Genomic DNA, 19,497 nt, shown 5'->3' with positions numbered 1-19,497 from the left:
ATAAAAGCATCTTTTGGTTTTCAATAATCAGGAAGCTCTTTTGTTGTAGTCTAGAACTATTCAAATATCTATATTTTACACATTTTACTACTTAACGATCTAATAATATTCATTTATGAGACATAATCTGAGAAATACACTTGGACTCTCAGACGGTTCCTTAAGGTGAAACAATCCAAAGTTCACATTGGTGAGCCTCACTTCTTAAAGTTTCTACCAACAAACATAATCTAGCATGGATTATATCTGATGTGTGTGGGCAGAGTAGGGAGTTGAACTAAACCGAACCAAAAACTGAGCAGAAATCCTTTTCTCAAACATTGAATCAATTAAAACTAAATATGGTGGAAAAGGAAAGACAGACCAGGAGCCAGAGAACCAGGTAAGCATGAGGAGCTGGGGTTGTTTTATTAGGAATGGCAGACTCTGGATCAGAGCTCTGGATCTAAACCTGAACCTGGATTGTGGATCTGGATTATAAAGCTGGATCTAGATTATAAAGCTGGATCTGGTTTATAAAGCTGGATCTGGTTTATAAAGCTGGATCGAGATTATAAAACTGGATCGAGATTATAAAACTGGATCAGGATTTTGAAGCTGGATCGAGATTATAAAACTGGATCGAGATTATAAAACTGGATCTGGATTAGAAAGCTGGATGTGGATTGTAAAGATGGACCTGGATTCTGGAAATGGATTATGAAACTGGAGCTGGAATATAAAGATGGATCGATTGGCCGTAAATGTATGAGGGACGGCTGTGGAAAGGACCCTGGAGGGTGGGGTGGGAGACTGACCTGATGGGAGCTCCACGGGACTGAGCTGGCTTCAGCAGGATGGTGATGGTGGTCTCCGTCTCGTTCAGAGGAGTTTCTGTGTCGTACTCAGGCATCATGGGAGCTGGAGGTCAGAGCAGAACCACACGGGTGGATCAGGAAAACCGAAAGACTAAATGTTGTTCCCTGATTTTAAATATGTTAAAGAGATTTAACTCAAATAATCATGAAAATGATCCTAATTTAGTTTGTCAATTTTTATTGGACCTTTTAAACCTTTTTGTTTTTGTTTAACAAGTAAAAATGTTGCACGGGTCATAACAGCCTGGCCTGCCAGACTCGTCCTCTGTGTAATTCTGCACAGAGAAAAGGGTCTAGGAACTCTCCTATTCAAATAACCCCGCCCCTGAGACTTCTAATCAAGCCAATCAGCAGTGAGTAGCGTACGTCACACACCATGACGCCGAGTTTGTCATAAACATGGCGACTAAAATGGAGTTCGCTGCGGCTCTTTCCTCTGTTCTAAATGACTTGATCACGTCTTTAAAACCACAACAAGTAGAAACGCTAAAAGGTTTTCTTCTAATGAAAGATGTTTGCGCTGTAACCGGACGCCATTTTTGACTACAGCGTCGCAGACGTCACACACAGCGATGCTCAGTTTCTCATAAACAACGAAGACAGCGGCGGAGTTCGCTGCGGCTCTTTCCTCTGTTCTAAATGACTTGAATGTCTTTAAAACCACAACAAGTAGAAGCACTAAAAGCATTTCTTCTAAGAAAAGAAAAGATGTTTGCGCCATTCACAGATGCCTTTTTTTTACTACAGCTAAAAATCTACAGCTTTGCTGCATTTACGTCTTTTTTCTGATTGGTTACTTTTGAGCAGCCAGGTCCCGCCCCTCAAGTATCTCTCTGCCTGTGAGTAACCAGACTCTTTCTCTGTGCAGAATTAAACAGAGGACCAGTATGGCAGGCCAGGCTATAACAGTTTGGTTGTGAAGCTCCAACTTTTCATTTAAAAGATTTGCTGTAGACCAGAAGTGGGCGTGGCCATCAATGAAAATAAATGCATGTTCTTATTGGTTGTTATAAGCTGGATAAAGACCAAAGTGCCAATCAGTTTGGAGCATTGCAATGAAATTCGACTGGCGGATCCATTAGCTTGTTTAAATCTTATTGGCTCTTAAAGGAAAGGGGTGGGATTTCTCCTGCTGAGGATTCTTCTAATATCTTAGGCCCCGCCCACATGGTTCAGGTCAGAAGAAATACTTTTGGGTTTAATGTTTGAACTTCAAAATAAAATCAATCAACTCCTCAAGTAAACATTTCTAACAGTCAAAAACCGTTAAACTAGATTGCATTTATAACTGAAGCGCCGTACTTTGAAAAGAGACAATAGTAGAATAATAGATTTTAGGTCAGAAAACCTTTAAATCTTTTCACAATAAAGTGAAACGGTTAGAAAAATAAGCAGAAACTATAACAATCATAAAATGGTCATCAGTCTAATAAAACAAAAAACAAACAAAAAAAAAACTTTCAGTAGTCACGTGACTCAGTAAGCTTTAGGCTGAGAATAGACTTGCTTTAAAGGTGCAATATGTAAGAATTATAACTCGGACAGTAACAATGAGACAGATCTCCTTCTAAGCCAGCTGGAGGATGCCAGGATTCCCTGTTTTTTCTCAACCTAGAATTAGAACTTAATCAGAAGCAGCCATATAAAATGTAAACAAACAAGGGATCAAACTACCAGCCTTTGAAAAAAAAACACAAATGGTTTGGTGGTAGGAATCCCAGCTGCACATCTGAACACCCTCCATACCGGAGGTATACATGTTCGTTGGGTATTACATCAACACTTTTCGTAGATTGTTACAGCATGGAGGTTATTAACACAAATCCTCCTCCTCCAGCCATCTATCTCCATCCATCGGCAGCATTTAATTTAAAATCTCTGCTTTCTTTCCACCCCGAAAGAGATAATGAAGATTAGTGATGGCGTGACATTTGGAAAGAGACGTATCTTTAATGTGTGGATGGAGCATGCCTCGTTTTTGTCTACTTATGGTGAGATGTTAAGATTAGTGGAGATGATTGAGGGAAGGAGGCTCAGCGGAAAGGTCATGTTAATGTTCATCTCTGTGTTGACAGCAAAGACAAAGCCTGGAACGTGCTGATGACACGTGAGACCGCCGCCTGCAGTCGCTGTTAAATGCAGCAGAGACATTCTCATAAAGCATTAGGGTAAAATTATCTAACGTCTCCGACTTTAGCAGAAGCAACTCAGTTATGTTCAAGTAAAATAATCTGGTTACTACAGAACTGATGTCCAAGTACTTCTACTAGTTTTTAAATCACTCAACGGCATGAATAGTTTGTCATAATGGAGAACAGGTTCAATGGGTGAGTGACTGTGCTGTGAAGTGCCTTGGGGGGCCTGTAGAACCCTAGAAGGCCATTTACCATATTTAGCTATCTTATACAACAAATTTCAGTCAGTTTTAAATAATTTCAACTATTTTCTTAAATCAATCACTACACATTTGACAAGGATTTCAAGCACCATAAAAAGGCTGAGTGACAGGCAAAAGCAAAAAGTTACGAGTAGTAAAAATAAAAATGTCGGAGGAATGGATGGAAGAAAAGCTACTGCAGGATGGAGTCAGTCACATATAAAAGAGGCCATTCTCCATCCAGCGGTTAGAACTGAGAAGTTCTGTTGTTTACAGACAAATCAGAGACATTTTCATCTCTCATTGCAAAAAGTCAACTTCTCCTTTGTTCTGGAGCCAGTGACATTTTCTGTGTTGATGTAAACGGGATTACAAATGAAGAGAAAATGTCAGAAAACGGTCAGTCAGACAAAAGAGACAAATAAGCACCGAGCAGCATATTCACAGAGAAATGCCTCGCAAAAAAACTCCTAACAATATAACGATAATAACAAAGCAACATCAAACAAACATCACCAAAAACAAAAGCAACAGCCACCACGGCAGCTCGAGTCCAAACCCGCTTTAATGTGAAGCCCAGACATGTTTTTAAAGGAGAATCCATGCAAATCCCACAGGAGGAGAAACCAAACAGCTGTTGTTCACCTGCGATCTTGGTGGTGATCCGGGTGGTGACCGGGGGACCAAAGCCCTTGTTGGTGGAGGCTTTCAGGGTGAAGAAGTAGTTGGTTCCAGGGTAGAGGCCCACGAACAGATGATGGGTCTCATTCTGGAGCTTGAATACTCGTCCCTTCTGGGTGGTCAGGTCAGCGCTGGGGTCCAGTGAGCTCAGAGCCTTGTAGGTGATCTGAAGATGGACAGGAAGTGGTGTTTAAGCATGGAGAGAATGACTTCCTGTTTGGATTCAGCCAGCAGTCCGCCACTACATGGGAGTGGATGACGATGGCATTATACCAGTTTTCTTCTTTCTTGTCAGCTAAATGTGAATTTTGGCAGATTAATACTTTTGAGATTATTCTCTAATCTGTCTTTGCTGAAATGGAGAAAAGCAACATCCAGGATGTAAAACATAATCAGCAAAGAAGTTTTTACCCAGAATAACAAATCTTTTAAACTCAACCTTCATCCGTGGCCTCCCCCTGCTGGTGTGGGGTTCCAAGCAGCTGCTTGATTGGCTGAAGAACAAATTCAAAATCTGACTAAATCTGTCAACTGTGATCAGTCAGTTCCACCTCCCAATACAAGTCTTCAGACGTTAAATAACTAAAAAGGTTGATAAATATTTATGCCTACTGACATCTAAAATATCCAGTTCAAATAATCGCTGAAGGTTAAAGAGGTGATTAGTTTACGCTGTGTAAAACACACTAAATCAGAAAAGATTTTAAATATTTTTCATGTCTGACCCGATCAGACCCTGATGGTTCAATGCCCACGCCCTAGAGCCAAAACAGAGCTCAGTGGATCCATCAGGAGTTAATAGATTGTGTTAAACGTTGTGCTGATCGATGTTAAAGTGTTTTGTGCTTCCAGCAGGTCGGAACGTCTCTGCGTGACGTCCACTCAGACCAGGCTGATCCGAACAAACGGACACGCTCACCAAACCGGCAGAAACACTTCAATAGTTCTGCTTATAAAAAGAACCGTCAACGTCTGTCGCCGCGTTGCTGTGGGCAAGATCTACACTTCACAAAACATCAATGACACATGCAAACACACACACACACACACACACACACACACACACACACACACACACACACACACACACACGGTTAAACACTAGTGGACAGCTGTCAGCGGCAGCCAGCAACAGCAGAGTTGACTGACGGGTAAAACACAGTAAACATTCTAAGATGTCGGTAAATTTGGACCTCAGTTTGACTTTTAGAACCAGAACTGGTTTCAATAAATTGTTCACAACAACATGTTTTCTAGCTTTAACTCTCACTTCAGGCCATTTCTCATCCTGTTTTGGACTTTTCTGTGAGATCCATGAAGTTGGACCAATAGGAGCCAAGAAGTCCCAACCAATAACGTCCCTTTTCCACTAGATCAGAGTGCACAGCTTGGGTTTACACAGTTTAGGTGGTTTTCCATTACAACAGAGTGGGTGGGTGGTGTTTTGGGCAGTCCCCCAAGTTTGAAAAGTATGAGGTGATCTCTATGTGGCACAATAGCACAACACAACATGGTAGTAATCTGCCCTCTTAGTTTTAGACAAAAAGTTTGGTTTTAGTTTCATAGTTTCTTTCTTACTTTACTGATAATGACTTAACTGTATACAATGGATTTATTCATGCAGCTTCGTGCATCAGTCAGTAGATTCTCACAAAAGAAAATTTTGAATTATTTCCCTATCAGCACGGACACTTAGAGAGCATGCAGAGTATTCTACAGAACATTTAGAAATAAAGAAGAATAGAAATAAAACATATTGTTTAATTAATTTATTATGAGTTCTCAGATCTCCAACTTAGGGTCTAGACATATATAATGCTGAAAAAACGTATTTATTAAATCACCTGGTGAAAAGTCAAAATATTCTGTGGGTCTAGGCACTGACTGGATGAAGGATTAAAGTCTATTACTTTTTAGAGCAGAATTGTTTATTCTGGGCCCTCAAGGGCCACCATCCTGAACTTTTTCAGTTTCCTGCACCAACACACCTGGCTCTCGAGGAGCAGGATAGAGTGCACCTGGTTAAGAGTCCGTCTAATTCAAGATGGTTGCCACAATTATCTAATTTCAAAAAGCATAAAAACAGAAGAAACTTTTTCAAGTGTGTAGATATTTAGTTAAAGGTGCAGTATGTAAGAATATAGAGAGACTTTTACAGTAAGAAAACCCCAAAAGAGTCGAATGTTTCAGTCATTTAGGAAGGAAGGTTATACTGAAACATATTTCATATCCAGCTGGCTGCTGGGTTGTCAGTTTTTCTCCTTTCAAAACAAAGGAAGGAGGGGCATAGCTACTGTTTACCATCAGTGAGTGTGGGGGTGCCGTGTGTCCTGCGAGCTAATGCTGCAGCGCCGACATTTGTCATCTGATGATAGCCGGCAGAAAAGCCTCAGAGTTGTTTAAAATGGTTGCAGTAACCAAATTTTACCACAGGATGTCATTTTTAATTCATTTCCACACAATGCACCTTTAAATGTTCTAATAACCGTGAGTTGTTCACATCCCATAATCTGAGCTGTAACAGATCACGTGATCAGATTTCATGCTTTGACCAAAATGGTTACTACTCTATAAGCATAGGATGATTTTAGTTTGAAACTAATTAAAAAATAGCTATTCCAAGTTCATGCAAACCCAGGAAATAGACACGGCCGATCCTTGGCAACAAGGTCAAGATAAATTGACAACATTTCCTTTTATAGCCAAAGTTACAAAATGTATTACATTTCCTCTTTACATTTATTTATTCTTTCTATCATTATAGTTCACTGTAGTTACAATCAAAATCAAGCAGATTAAAGGTTAAAAAGTTACTAGTTTGGTTAAAATCATACATTCAGACGTCCAAATGGTGCTTTTAAAATGAACTGGCATGAATGTATTAATGTAGGAGTGACGAGATGAAGATAATTCAGTGTAAATGACCCAAAATACCATCAGACGCCTGGTAAAAAAGTATAAAATACTTAAATAAAAACCCTACAAAGAAAAGTGGAGCCCAAAAACCAAGAGAGAAGAAAGGTTCAGAGCAGAAACAACACAAAAGAGTAAAATGGAAAGTGCTAACAGGTGATGAAGATGGATGTTTGCATGGAAGCGGTAGCTGGGAGGCTGAGTGTGTGTGTGTGTCTGTGTCTCTGTGTGTGTGTCTGTGTCTCTGTGTCTGTCTCTGTGTGTGTGTGTGTCTGTGTCTCTGTGTCTGTCTGTGTGTGTGTGTGTCTGTGTGTGTGTGTGTGTGTGTGTGTGTGTGCGTGCGTGCGTGCGTGCGTGTGTGTGTGTGTGTCTGTGATGAAGCAGGAGGACCGTCTCAGCTCTTCACACTCTGGGATGTCACGCAGCCCCTCGTTGCTCCGTTAACAGACTCAAATCAAATGCACTGACAGCTGGCTTCTCCTCGGCCTGCAGGCTGGAACGCTGATGTGTGAACGTGTGACTGTTTCCAGGATGTGAGACTGAACAGAGGAGAATGTTTCATAATTTTGCTGCAGTAAAGAGCGCCGTAACTTAGTAAAGTCTTAAAACATGCTACATGTTGTTTGCTTTAAGTTATCAGAGTGGTGGTGTTCTATCCTGTTCCTCCTGGGCCACCATCCTGCACATCTTAGAGGCTTCTCTGCTTCAACACACCTGCCTGATGAAAAAGTCAAGATTCGGTCAGATGTGTTGGGACAAAAACATGCTGGACTGCGTTTCCTGGAACCAGCATTGGACACCACTGAGTCTAAATCCATGAGATGAGCTCTGATAAAACATCCTCCTAATGCTGAGTTTTAGATCCAAACTGGCTAATCGAACCATTAAGTTTCATTATGAGCATAAAGACCAATCGTCCTGCTTTCTCTTTAAATGGCTTTGGCCCAGAATCTAAAAATATCATAAATGTCTATCTTCAATAACTTAATGAGCATTATTAAGGCCAATTACCTCTAGATGATTACATCTAAAACTTCTGGGTGTTCTCATCTTCACAGGTAAACTTAGATCAATGATCTCATAGAGCTGCACGGCAGAGCACCATGGCCTAGCAGCAAGAAGGTTACCGGTTCAAATCCCAGATGCGACATTTCTGTGTGGCATTAGCATTCCTCGCTAATGCATGTGAGGAGTTAGCGTGTTCCCCCGTGCACTTGTGAAGTTAGTATGTTCTCGTGCACGTGTGGAGTTAGTATGTTCTCGTGCACGTGTGAAGTTAGTATGTTGTTGTGCACGTGTGGAGTTAGTATGTTCTCGTGCACGTGTGGAGTTAGTATGTTGTCGTGCACGTGTGGAGTTAGTATGTTCTCGTGCACGTGTGAAGTTAGTATGTTGTCGTGCACGTGTGGAGTTAGTATGTTCTCGTGCACTTGTGAAGTTAGTATTTTCTCGTGCACATGTGGAGTTAGTATGCTCTCGTGCACGTGTGGAGTTAGTATGTTCTCGTGCACGTGTGGAGTTGGTATGTTCCCCTCGTGCATGTGTGGAGTTAGTATGTTCTCGTGCACGTGTGGAGTTAGTATGTTCTTGTGCATGTGTGGAGTTAGTATGTTCTCGTGCACGTGTGGAGTTGGTATGTTCTCATGCATGTGAGAAGTCAGCGTGTTCCCCCAGGCATGTGTGGAGTTGGCATGTTCTCCTCGTGCACATGTGGGGTTAGCATGTTCCCCTCGTGCACGTGTGGAGTTAGTATGCCTCATGCACGTATAGAGTTAGTATGTTCTCATGAATGTGTGGAGTAAGTATGTTCTCGTGCACGTGTGGAGTTAGTATGCCTCATGCACGTATAGAGTTAGTATGTTCTCATGAATGTGTGGAGTAAGTATGTTCTCGTGCACGTGTGGAGTTAGTATGTTCTCGTGCACGTGTGGAGTTAGTATGTTCACGTGTGGAGTTAGTACGTTCTCGTGCACGTGTGGAGTTAGTATGTTCTCATGCACGTGTGGAGTTAGTATGTTTTCGTGCACGTGTGGAGTTAGTATGTTTTCGTGCATGTGTGGAGTTAGCACAAGTAGGATTTTGAATATTTAATAATAAGCTTTTAAATGCAAACAACCCTATTTCTCTCTAAGCTTTAACTTAAAAAAATTGGACTAAAATCAACCAACAAAAGCTGCATCAGGTGAGTTTTGACCACATATTTATTTCTGCAACAGCCTTTGATCATTTTTAACGAGTTCTCATCAACAATATGACAGGAAGTGGAAGAGGGAGAGTCATTGTAACAACGTTGCCGTTAATTTGTTGCAATGTGAGATGGTAAAAGAATGTTTCAGCTTCTTTTGTCCAAACCTGAACATCTTGATGCTTCTCAGACTGAAGGAGGCTGGGATGAAGCCTTTAGCCAACAGCTAACAGGGGTCTAAAGTGCAGCATAAACTCGACTTCTACGTCTCTGTAGCTGTAAAGGTGGCCCGGCTGGCTGAATAATACATGTAGGATCAATAGCTATTTATACAGGCTGGGAGTCGGGCGCTGGAACAATAAAATATCATCCATTTCATCTATGCTGCAGTTTTGGTTTGCACATCAATGACCATTATTTTATAAGTCGTGAGCGACTCTATATTTTTACGAGCTTTATTTTCTATCCCTCTCTCTCTCTCTCTCTCTCTCCCTCTCTCTCTCCCTCTCTCTCTCTCCCTCCCTCCCTCTAGGCTGAGTGATAGACTATCTTTCTTCATTTTATTACTCTTAATGGCGTTTTCTCTTTCTGGAGTATTTTCCAGTTCGACATTCTCTGTCTTTTCTCCGGCTTTTCCTCCTTCCATTCATGCTCCCTGTAGTTGATGCACTCGGGACCAGTGGAGCCATAAAGCTTCAGTTGTTTTATTGGCCAATGAAAAGGCCGGCGCGCACTGGGACAGTGCATCTTGGGTAATAGAGTGTGAGTCTGTGGGGTATAACTCAGAGGGAAGGTGTGTGTGTGTGTGTGTGTGTGTGTGTGTGTGTGTGTGTGTGTGTGTGCGTGTGCGTGTGTGATTGAATTAGTTTATAGAACAGCGAAAAGGTAAAAATAAAAGAATTTTAAGTAAAAAAGATCTGAGAGAAAATGATGACAAAGAAACCAGATAATCAGTTTGTCCAGTGAGTCACATGAACAATTCATTAAAAGATCAATGCAGAAAAATAATCACCTCATAACACTAACTGTATTATTTTCTAAACACTAATTGCAATCATTAGTATTATTTTCTGATACAATCCATTCATTCCTCTCCAGCTCCTCCTGGAAGAGTCCTGGGTCTCATCCCAGTCCCTGGAAAACCTCCAGGAGGAGGAAACCATCCTGATCAGATGAACCAAACCACTTCAGCTGACTCATTTTGATGAGGAGGAGCTTTTCACTCCAGTCTGTAAATCCCAGAGATGGTTGCAGGTTCAAATCCCAGTAGATCAGACCAGCCAGTCCCTTAAACTGTTTTATTGGCAACAGATTGGCAGATTTTCTATTCTCTAATAACAAATTCATATTTTATTGCCCATAATGTTTCTTTTGAGGCCTTAACTGTTCGTTTTTACGCTCGTTAAACAACATTTTTATTGATAAGATGCTGAAAACACTCTATTGTTATTATGGATTAAAGATGTGTTTTGTTGCATTATCTTCCTCCCAGTCGACGGCGGTCCAGGAGAAATCAGGCCATGAAACGATTAGACTCCTCCAGGTCACAGAGTCAAGAAAACGGCTTCAATCCCTCAAGTGATGTAAAATTAATGAAGTCTGTTGGTCTGTGAGCAGATTCATCCAATTAGAGACTAAAAGGCCCGTTTATTCCATCTTCTGGGACTGTTTTTAGATTTATTTGTGCTGCTGGCTGAAGGAACAAGGTCACAGAAGCATCATGATGCTGACATTTGAGATTTTTGCCTCTGCAAAAAAAAGGCTTGTTGAATCTAAACTCGGTGGAAGAAAATATTTTCCTATCAAAAGATTTCCGAGGAAAGAAAAGACGTAAAGAAATATCCCAGCTTGATGGTGTTTGTAATTCTACTTCACTAAGCTTAAATTTTTCAATAACTACAGATTTTATTTGGTGATATTCTAAACATTTATTCGTGTCTTATTGGGAGAATATTCTGTTGAATGGGATGAAATCCAATCCTTCATATGTGTTCTAGGTACAGGATTCCTTTACACTTCCAGTTCCGAAGGTTCATCATTTTATTCCGGGTTATTCCAGATGGGTGAGCGTCTGCATGGGATTAGTGAAGACTCTGTCATTTTTAGATATTCCCACCATGCTGTCAGAGAGGCGCTGACATTAATATTTTAAAGCTTTCATGTCTTCTTATGCTTAAACTAATGAATGGTAGGTCTGAAAGCTCTATCTCATTGCAAAGTGTCTGTTCTACATCTAACCAGGACCCATCTAGTGGGTGATGTAACCATCTTGGTATATGGGCTCTGTTGGGTTCTCATCGGTGTTGTGAGCCCGGCCTGTTCTGAGGTTGGCGGTGGGGCTTGCTGTTGTCTCCTATCATCTCCTGGGGCTCTGACGCAGCTGCTGACTGCGCCCCACGGGGTAATCCTCTACGCCTCTAGGGAGGGGGGTTGGGGCTTCTCTAGGCGGTCTCTCTGGGGGTCTCCATGTTCCAGGGAGACCCATGGATCTCTAGGGCTTGGAACTCCTCCATCTTCCACATGTCTTAAGGGGCAGGTCTGTGGTCCCTCACGCTGACTGCTGGACACTCCTATAGAGAAACCTCACATTTACAAGTGTGTGTACACACACAGGTGCTCCCATGGTGCTCTCACAAGGATGGACTTGGGCATATTCAACACATGACCTAAGGCTGCGGTCGGCACTAAATGCATTATGAATTATTACCGCGTGCTTTTCAGTATAAAGTGTTACTGTTCTTTATCCTTGTGTTGTGGGTGCAATGATATCTGGGTTTTGTTGTATTTTTGAGTATCCCCTTTTCTCCCTCTCTTTCTGCAGGTCTAGAAGCAGATCTGTGTTCATCATTTGTTTGATTTTTTTGTGACCCCCCCCCCCATACACCCCCCCCCCCACACACACACACACACACACCCCACCACCCTTTTTCACTTCTGTCTCCATGTCCGTTGCAATTTAAAACCACCAAAACGTTTTGATATCAGGCGTGGCGTTGCAGCAGTAACTATGATGCCACGTCTCTGAGGGTAAAACTGTAAGGCTCGTCTTCAGCATGCAGACATCAAATCTGATGGCTTCACAGCCGGACAGGCCATGGTTATTATTTTTTTTATTAAAAAGGAAGAGCTAATCCAGCCACTCTGACAAACCGACTTGTTCATCAGATCTCAGGCTACCAGACGATGATCTGCGGCACAAAAGCCAAGATATAAAAATTCCTACAAACACAACTGAACTGTGAACAGAGCTTCCTGTTTGAGGATGATGACATTCCTGCTCATCCATGTTCAGCCCAACATTATTTATTTTCCTAGAGCTCCATATAAAGAGCCTGAATTCATGACAGGAATTAAATAAAAGCATTTTCCTTCAGCTGAATATAAAAATAACCTGAGTGAAATTTCGGACACGTCCCGCTTCGCTCTCGGTTTGACTTCCACAACCACGGCTTTCACACATTTCCTTTTGGGACAAACTTTTCTCCAGCTTGATAACTTCTGCAAAGTCAGGACAATCTGGAGCAGTGAGCACTAGAAGGCAAACGCACATTAAAAAAACACACAATGCACTCCTTTAAACAGAGTGTGGTATGCAGGAATTCTACCGAGGGCGGCAACACAAAAGATGAATACGTGAACAATTCTACACACAAACAGTCGCAGCCGAGGTGTTTTGTGTCCATCTTCGTCCCATTTTTCCTCATTGTCCCCAGCCTGATAAGCCAACAGACAATGGTCCCGTTATACTTCCTGGTTCTCTTATCTCTATTATTGCTGTTGAGTCTTGATAAAAACTGATCTGAGCGAAGAAACTGGAGGAGGAACAGAAATAAAAGAACATTTTGTTCCAGCTGAGGTTTTGTCTCAGAAACAAAAACAAAAACCACGAGGCAAGAAACAATAAATAACCCAGATGGAAGGTGTAACCCAGAAGCTAGAACCTTAATGAGGTATTAACTAATTGGCTTACTAATATGATCCATCCTCAATTTAGATAAAATATAAAATATAAATTAAGGAAATTAACAATACTAATTAATAGATATCTAATTAACTAATAGATAATTTCATAATGAATTATTGGAAGGGTGAATAACTAAAATAACGAGTTTAATATTAAACATCGGTTAAAACAAGAATCTTGAACATCCCTAACAGAAACAGAAGAGGAAAGCTGTATACTATTGGTCCAGGTGGGAATCTGAAATTTCATTGGCTGAGAGAAATAAGTCCCGCCTCCGCGAAATAAAACCGTGCGACGCAGCTGAGCGAGAGGAGAGACAAACGGCTGTGCAGCACGCAGATACAGAAAGCAAAGACTGAGCGGTTAGAGAGAGAGAGAGAGAGAAAAAAAAACAACGGTCGAGGCCGTGAAGAACCCTGATTTGGGTGCCGCATAGATAGAGGGAGAGGCGGACTTGACTCCTTCTAATAAGAGCTAGGAACTTGGAACCAACGCGGTGAGTAAAGAAAAAAGAAGAGAAAAAGCTAACGATGCAACTTAAAAAAAAAAGGAAACTTAAATAGCTTATCAAATTAATTCCATTCTTATAGATTTGTGTGGAGACGACAGAGTGAACCAATCCTCTGTAGGAGGGAACCGTTGGAGCGCGTTGGTGAGTGAATGAGATTAAATTCAGTAAATTATTAAATTCAAAAAGCTAATTACAGCAACCGAGGTGACAGCAGTGGGCTGCTAGACGTTAGATCCCAGGAGTTAACATCTCAAACTACCAGTTAACGGTGGTAGGGCATATAGGAGTTAACGGCTCAAACCGCCAGTTAACGGCGGTACGGCATATGGGATTCCCAGGAGTTAACGGCTCAAACCGCCAGTTAACGGTGGTACGGCCTAGATGTACAAGGTCCTCAGGGGCGTTATAGCTAACGCCATAGAATTAGCAATGCGTCCCTTAACCAAACATTTAATAATAAAAAAAATAGATAAATAAAAATAAATAAAAGCTAACTGATTAGGGAGGAATTATTTTACAATGGTGGACCAAAGGACCAGAATTTATATTTTGTTGAATTTTGTTATAGAACATTTTATTTATTTATTTATTTATTTATTTATTTATTTATTTATTGTGTTACAGATATACAAGGTGTCACAATGCTGTATAGAAACACAACTAAATGTATCCTTGTTGTCATGAATGTATTTCTTGTTGAATAGTGTAGAGTAATAGAATCTAACTGAGCCTATTGAGCTGAACAATTGTTGTCATATGTAATTATATTTCCAGAGCTACTGAGAATTATTTTAATAGACAATCAAATTGATGTTATGTTAGTTGAACTGTGAACCCAAACATGATTGGCTATGCCAATAGAGTGAAGCATTTGTTTAAGTCTGTAAGACTTTATGCTGTGATGTGACGAGAAGGGTCGATGCCAACTCGCTAACAGTCCTGTTGTTTACAGGCTGGGTTTTTTTTTTCCTTGGGTTTGATCCCGACTCCTATGATCACTCACTTGGAACGAGAACTGGATTTCTTCCTGACGAGGGAGATGGCGAGCCTTAACCACTGAACGAACCAGGACATCTCAAGTAACTGAAGAGCAGACTGCTCTCTTCTGTGAACAATCTCAACGGTGTGGTAGGAAAAAATCGCACCACCGGACTCTGACTTTCACCCCAAGCGTGGGGATTTGACTTGACGCCGGCTGACTTGTGACTCATATGATCAAATCTCATACCGACCATTTTACTATTGTCGATTGTTTTCATCTGTTTTTATGTGTTATCTTTATGTGTTATATCTCCCATTATTATTAAAATTTAGTATATAAACCGTTTCATGCTATACCCGTGACTCCAGTCATTCTTAAACAACCTCCAATTCTCCCCGAACCTAATTATTGGCCCATTTGTTTATTTTTTCTTTTAATTATCTTATTGTATCCTGTAATCCGGTTACATAAAACTTGGCGAGCCAGCCAGGAGAATTGTAGAGTTGTTACCTTAGCTAACCATTGACTGACATCATAAGAGTGCCTGGAGGTCACAGTGGTTTGCCATTTTGGCATTATTGGTACTTTTGAGTGTTTTAAAATGGAAGTTGTGAAAACAGAAAAGGTCAAAGTTTCAAATGCTGTTTTAATCAGTGGGTTAACTGATACAGACCTTGATAACGAAGTCTTTGGGTTTATGGAAGGATTCGGACCAGTTAACAGGTGCATTAAGTTACCAAACTGTGATCAGATTATTGTGGAGTTTCAACATGAAGCCACTGTTAAGGAATTAAAGAAACAATGTTTACCCTATGACAAACCTTGTACTAGGAACCCAGATGTTTTCTTTCATATTCAAGACCTAGCCAGCGCGTACAGTCTAGAAACTAGCACATCTGCCACTGATGCCTATCTGTCAGAGCTCAGGGACATAGCTGCGCGTAGCAATCAATCATTTAAAGACCTTCTAATGGAGGAACTGGCAAAAATTGGGGAATCTTTAGGAAGGGATACCCATGCATCTGAACCAGTCACTGAACCAGAGCCAATGCTCCATAGTGACCAAGTTACATATTCCCTGCCTTTAACACCAGAAGTTAACTATATGAACAACTCAAAGGACAATTGTCCACCTACAGAGACTGGAAAACAAAACCCTTGCATTCCACCAAATCTTTTAAACACACCTGAGGTTCAGCGAGTTATTGTGGAACACATTGTTAAAAGCAGTGAGGTTATCCCTCCGCCTACTTCACAATACAGACTAAAACCGTTCTCAGGGCGAGTTCCACACCCTTCTTTTGAAACTGACTATGATACTTGGCGTAGTAGTGTAGTGTTATGCATAAATGATCCTTCACTCACCAAGTCCCAAATTGTACGAAGAATCGTGGAGAGTCTGTCAGCCCCAGCAGCGAGCATCGTTAAAGCTCTTAGTCCAAAATCCGACCCGGAAACGTACCTTGAACATCTCGATTCAGCTTACGCAGCTGTCGAAGACGGCGACGAGCTCTTTGCTCGCTTCTTAAACACAAACCAGGACAGTGGTGAAAAACCTTCCGATTACTTTCAGAGGTTATACACCTTGTTAAACCTAGTTATTCAGAGGAATGGAATTTCCTCCAGTGACGCCGACCAGCAGCTGCTCAAGCAGTTTTGCAGAGGCTGTTGGGACAGCTCGCTGATTTCAAACCTGCAACTCGAACAAAAGAAAGACAACCCGCCTCATTTTACAGCACTTCTCCTCAAACTGCGCACTGAAGAAGACAAACAGGCTACTAAAGCAGCACGCATGAAACAACACTTAGGGGCACAACGAACTAGAGTGTATTCAAATGTGCAAACAACATGCTCTCAGAGTAAAAACACTTGTGAACTGGAAATAGATGATAACTGTGATGACTTACGCAAACAAATCGCTGAGCTCAGGAGCCAAATTGCACAGCTTAAGGTTAACAACACAGATAAAAAGGCAAAGAAAACTCAAAAAGAGTCAAAACCCCGTGTGGGGACTAAAATTCCAGATGAGCCCAAACAGATTCAGCAGATAACAGCAGTGGTGCCCAGACCAAAGCCTGGATACTGTTTTAAGTGCGGAGAAGATGGGCACATAGCTTCTAGCTGTAGCAACGAGCCAAATCCAGCACTAGTTGCAACTAAAAGACTTGCTCTTAGACAGAAGCAGCGCGAGTGGGAGATGTCAAAGCCAATTGCTCAGTCTCCTCCTTTAAACCGGTAGAAGCTCCTATCGTGGGACAGATAGGTGCTAAAGTAGAACCAAGTCCCTCTAAGGAAAGGACAGAGAGACTTTTTTGCAAGCCAGTTCATGCTCATTCAGTGCCAAAACTTCCCAAAAGATTAGTGGGTGGGCGATGCACAGCTACAGTCTCAGTTAACAGTGTTGAATGTAATTGTTTACTGGATTCAGGGTCCCAGGTAACCACCATTGCCAATTCTTTTTACCAAGAACACTTACCTGACCTCTCAATTAAACCCATCAGTAATCTGTTAGAAGTCGAGGGCGCAAACGGTCAAGCAGTTCCTTATTTAGGATACATAGAGATAAGTGTCACATTTCCAAAAGAGCTCGATCAGTCTGGACTTGAGTTACCTACCCTTGCGTTAGTGGTTCCGGATATAAGCTCAAACTCTGATACACCACTACTCATTGGCACAAACACACTCGATCCTTTGTATGAGCAATTGTCTGCCAATAACTTACCTGATTCCAAGGCACTCTCTTATGGGTACCAACACGTGCTAAAAGCCTTAGCAGTCAGAAAAAAACAAAGCAAAGATGGACGAGTTGGTGTGGTGAAGCTTCGAGGGAGAACCCAAGAAGTTCTCCCTGCAAATAAAAAACTGTTACTAGAAGGGTTTATGCAACCCAGCCAAAACAAGCATGAGCCTTATGCACTCATTGAACAACCCACCAATGGTTCTCTACCAGGGGGTATAATTGTAGACTGTTGCCTCATTTCCTTACCTTCACATGGTCCATACAAAGTACCTGTTGTACTAAGAAACGAAACTAACCATGACATCACATTACCCACTAACTGTGTGATCGCTGAGTTAGTTAAAGCCGATCGTGTTATGCCATATCCAGAACCTGACAAAAGTGATCAGAAAGTACTTGCGGCGTGTAGTTCGCAGCAACAGACTTCACCTTCAAACCCTCCTCTCAGTTTTGACTTCGGTACTTCGCCCTTGTCCGAAGAATGGAAAGGGAGGATCACCAACAAACTTAACACTTACTCCGATGTGTTTTCGCACCACGATCTTGATTTTGGTCATACACAACAGATAAGACATCACATCAACTTAAAAGACGAGACCCCATTCAAACAGAAATCTCGGCCGATCCATCCACATGATTATGAAGCCGTGAGAAAACATTTGGAAGCCCTCTTGGAAACCGGTATAATAAGAGAGTCGGAGTCTCCATTTGCCTCACCAATAGTGGTAGTTCGGAAAAAGAATGGTGAGGTACGTCTATGTATAGACTATAGAAAGCTTAATCTGCAAACCATTCGCGACGCATATGCCCTGCCTAACTTGGAGGAGTCCTTTTCTGCTCTCGCTGGATCACAGTGGTTTTCTGTGATGGACCTCAAGTCAGGTTACTATCAAATAGAGATGTGTGAAAAGGATAAACCTAAAACTGCTTTTGTTTGCCCGTTTGGGTTTTATGAATTTAACCGTATGCCACAAGGAATAACAAATGCTCCAAGCACTTTCCAACGGGTTATGGAAAAGTGTATGAAGGACATTAATCTGAAGGAAGTGTTAGTTTTCCTAGACGACTTGATCGTCTTTTCCAACTCCTTGGAAGAACACGAAACCAGACTTTCTCACGTTCTTGAACGGCTTAGAGAATACGGACTCAAGCTATCACCAGATAAGTGTCGTTTTTTCCAGACATCTGTGCGTTATCTTGGACATATAGTATCTCGAGATGGCATAAAAACCGATCCAGATAAGGTGGAAGCACTCAAAACATGGCCGAAGCCTCAGACTTTGAAGGAACTCCAATCTTTCTTAGGATTTACCGGTTATTACCGACGCTTCGTTAAAGATTACTCAAATATTGTCAAGCCACTAACATCTCTCACGGCTGGTTATCCACCCAAACGGAAAAACTTTAAAACACCACCATGTAGATCAAAGTACTTGAACCCCAAAGAACCCTTTGGGAATCGTTGGAGCCAAGACTGTGAGAAGTCCTTTCAAACTATTATTGAAAAACTTACCACTTCGCCAGTTCTTGGCTACGCTGACGCAAAACTCCCATATCTAGTACACACAGATGCTAGTACGACCGGACTCGGTGCAGCGCTATACCAAGTGCAAAACGGTATCACACAGGTAATCGCTTATGCAAGTCGCGGTTTAAGCTCTAGTGAAACTAGGTACCCTGCGCACAAGTTGGAGTTTCTAGCCTTAAAGTGGGCCATAACAGATAAGTTTCATGACTATTTGTATGGGAACACATTCACTGTCATTACTGATAATAATCCGTTAACTTACCTCTTAACAACGGCAAAACTCGATGCAACGAGCTATCGTTGGCTAGCTGCGTTGTCCACCTATAATTTTGACATCAGATACCGTGCAGGTACACAGAACGTTGACGCGGATGGCCTGTCTAGGAGGCTGCATGATAAACCTGAAGACAACTCAAAATTCACTGAGGAATGCCAACGACTAGATGAGTTCCGATCTCATCTTTTATCCTCTGTCAAAGAAGTCGAGCTTCAACTTCAAGCCGAAGCAGTGAAAGCAACATGCCAAAAGCACATGGTCTTGGATGAGACTGATTCTCCTTGTGGTTTAGTTCAGTCACTTGCCATGTCTGCAGCGGCCATTCCAGACCTATTCCAGTTGGAAGACAATAGTGACAGTTTCTTTGCTGTGCCCAAGTATAACCATGCTGACCTTGTCTCCTTGCAGAGGAAAGATCCAACCATTGGCCGAGTCATTCAGCTGCTTATGACTGACAATAAACCGCCAACTGATACTATTGC

The 19,497-nt window shown here is 41.7% G+C and overlaps 1 protein-coding gene across 17 annotated transcripts in view; it reads right to left on the bottom strand.

Moving 5' to 3' along the window:
* The window catches only part of ptprt (protein tyrosine phosphatase receptor type T), a 345,765-nt gene that overhangs the window by 142,172 nt on the left and 184,096 nt on the right, over positions 1-19,497 (bottom strand). For all 17 annotated transcript variants that reach the window (XM_054732036.2, XM_054732027.2, XM_054732015.2 and 14 more), the window contains exons 12-13: positions 3,880-4,081; positions 798-900 (exon numbers count right to left, since the gene is read on the bottom strand). In XM_054732036.2, coding sequence (XP_054588011.1) covers positions 798-900; positions 3,880-4,081 — 305 coding nt within the window. The remainder of the gene's footprint in view (positions 1-797; positions 901-3,879; positions 4,082-19,497) is intronic.

The sequence above is a fragment of the Nothobranchius furzeri genome, chromosome 3 (assembly GCF_043380555.1).
Source record: "Nothobranchius furzeri strain GRZ-AD chromosome 3, NfurGRZ-RIMD1, whole genome shotgun sequence".
NCBI classification, from domain to species: Eukaryota; Metazoa; Chordata; class Actinopteri; order Cyprinodontiformes; family Nothobranchiidae; genus Nothobranchius; species Nothobranchius furzeri.
The sequence above is the reverse complement of the archived record's forward strand: the minus strand, read 5'-3'. Positions and strand labels throughout refer to the sequence as shown.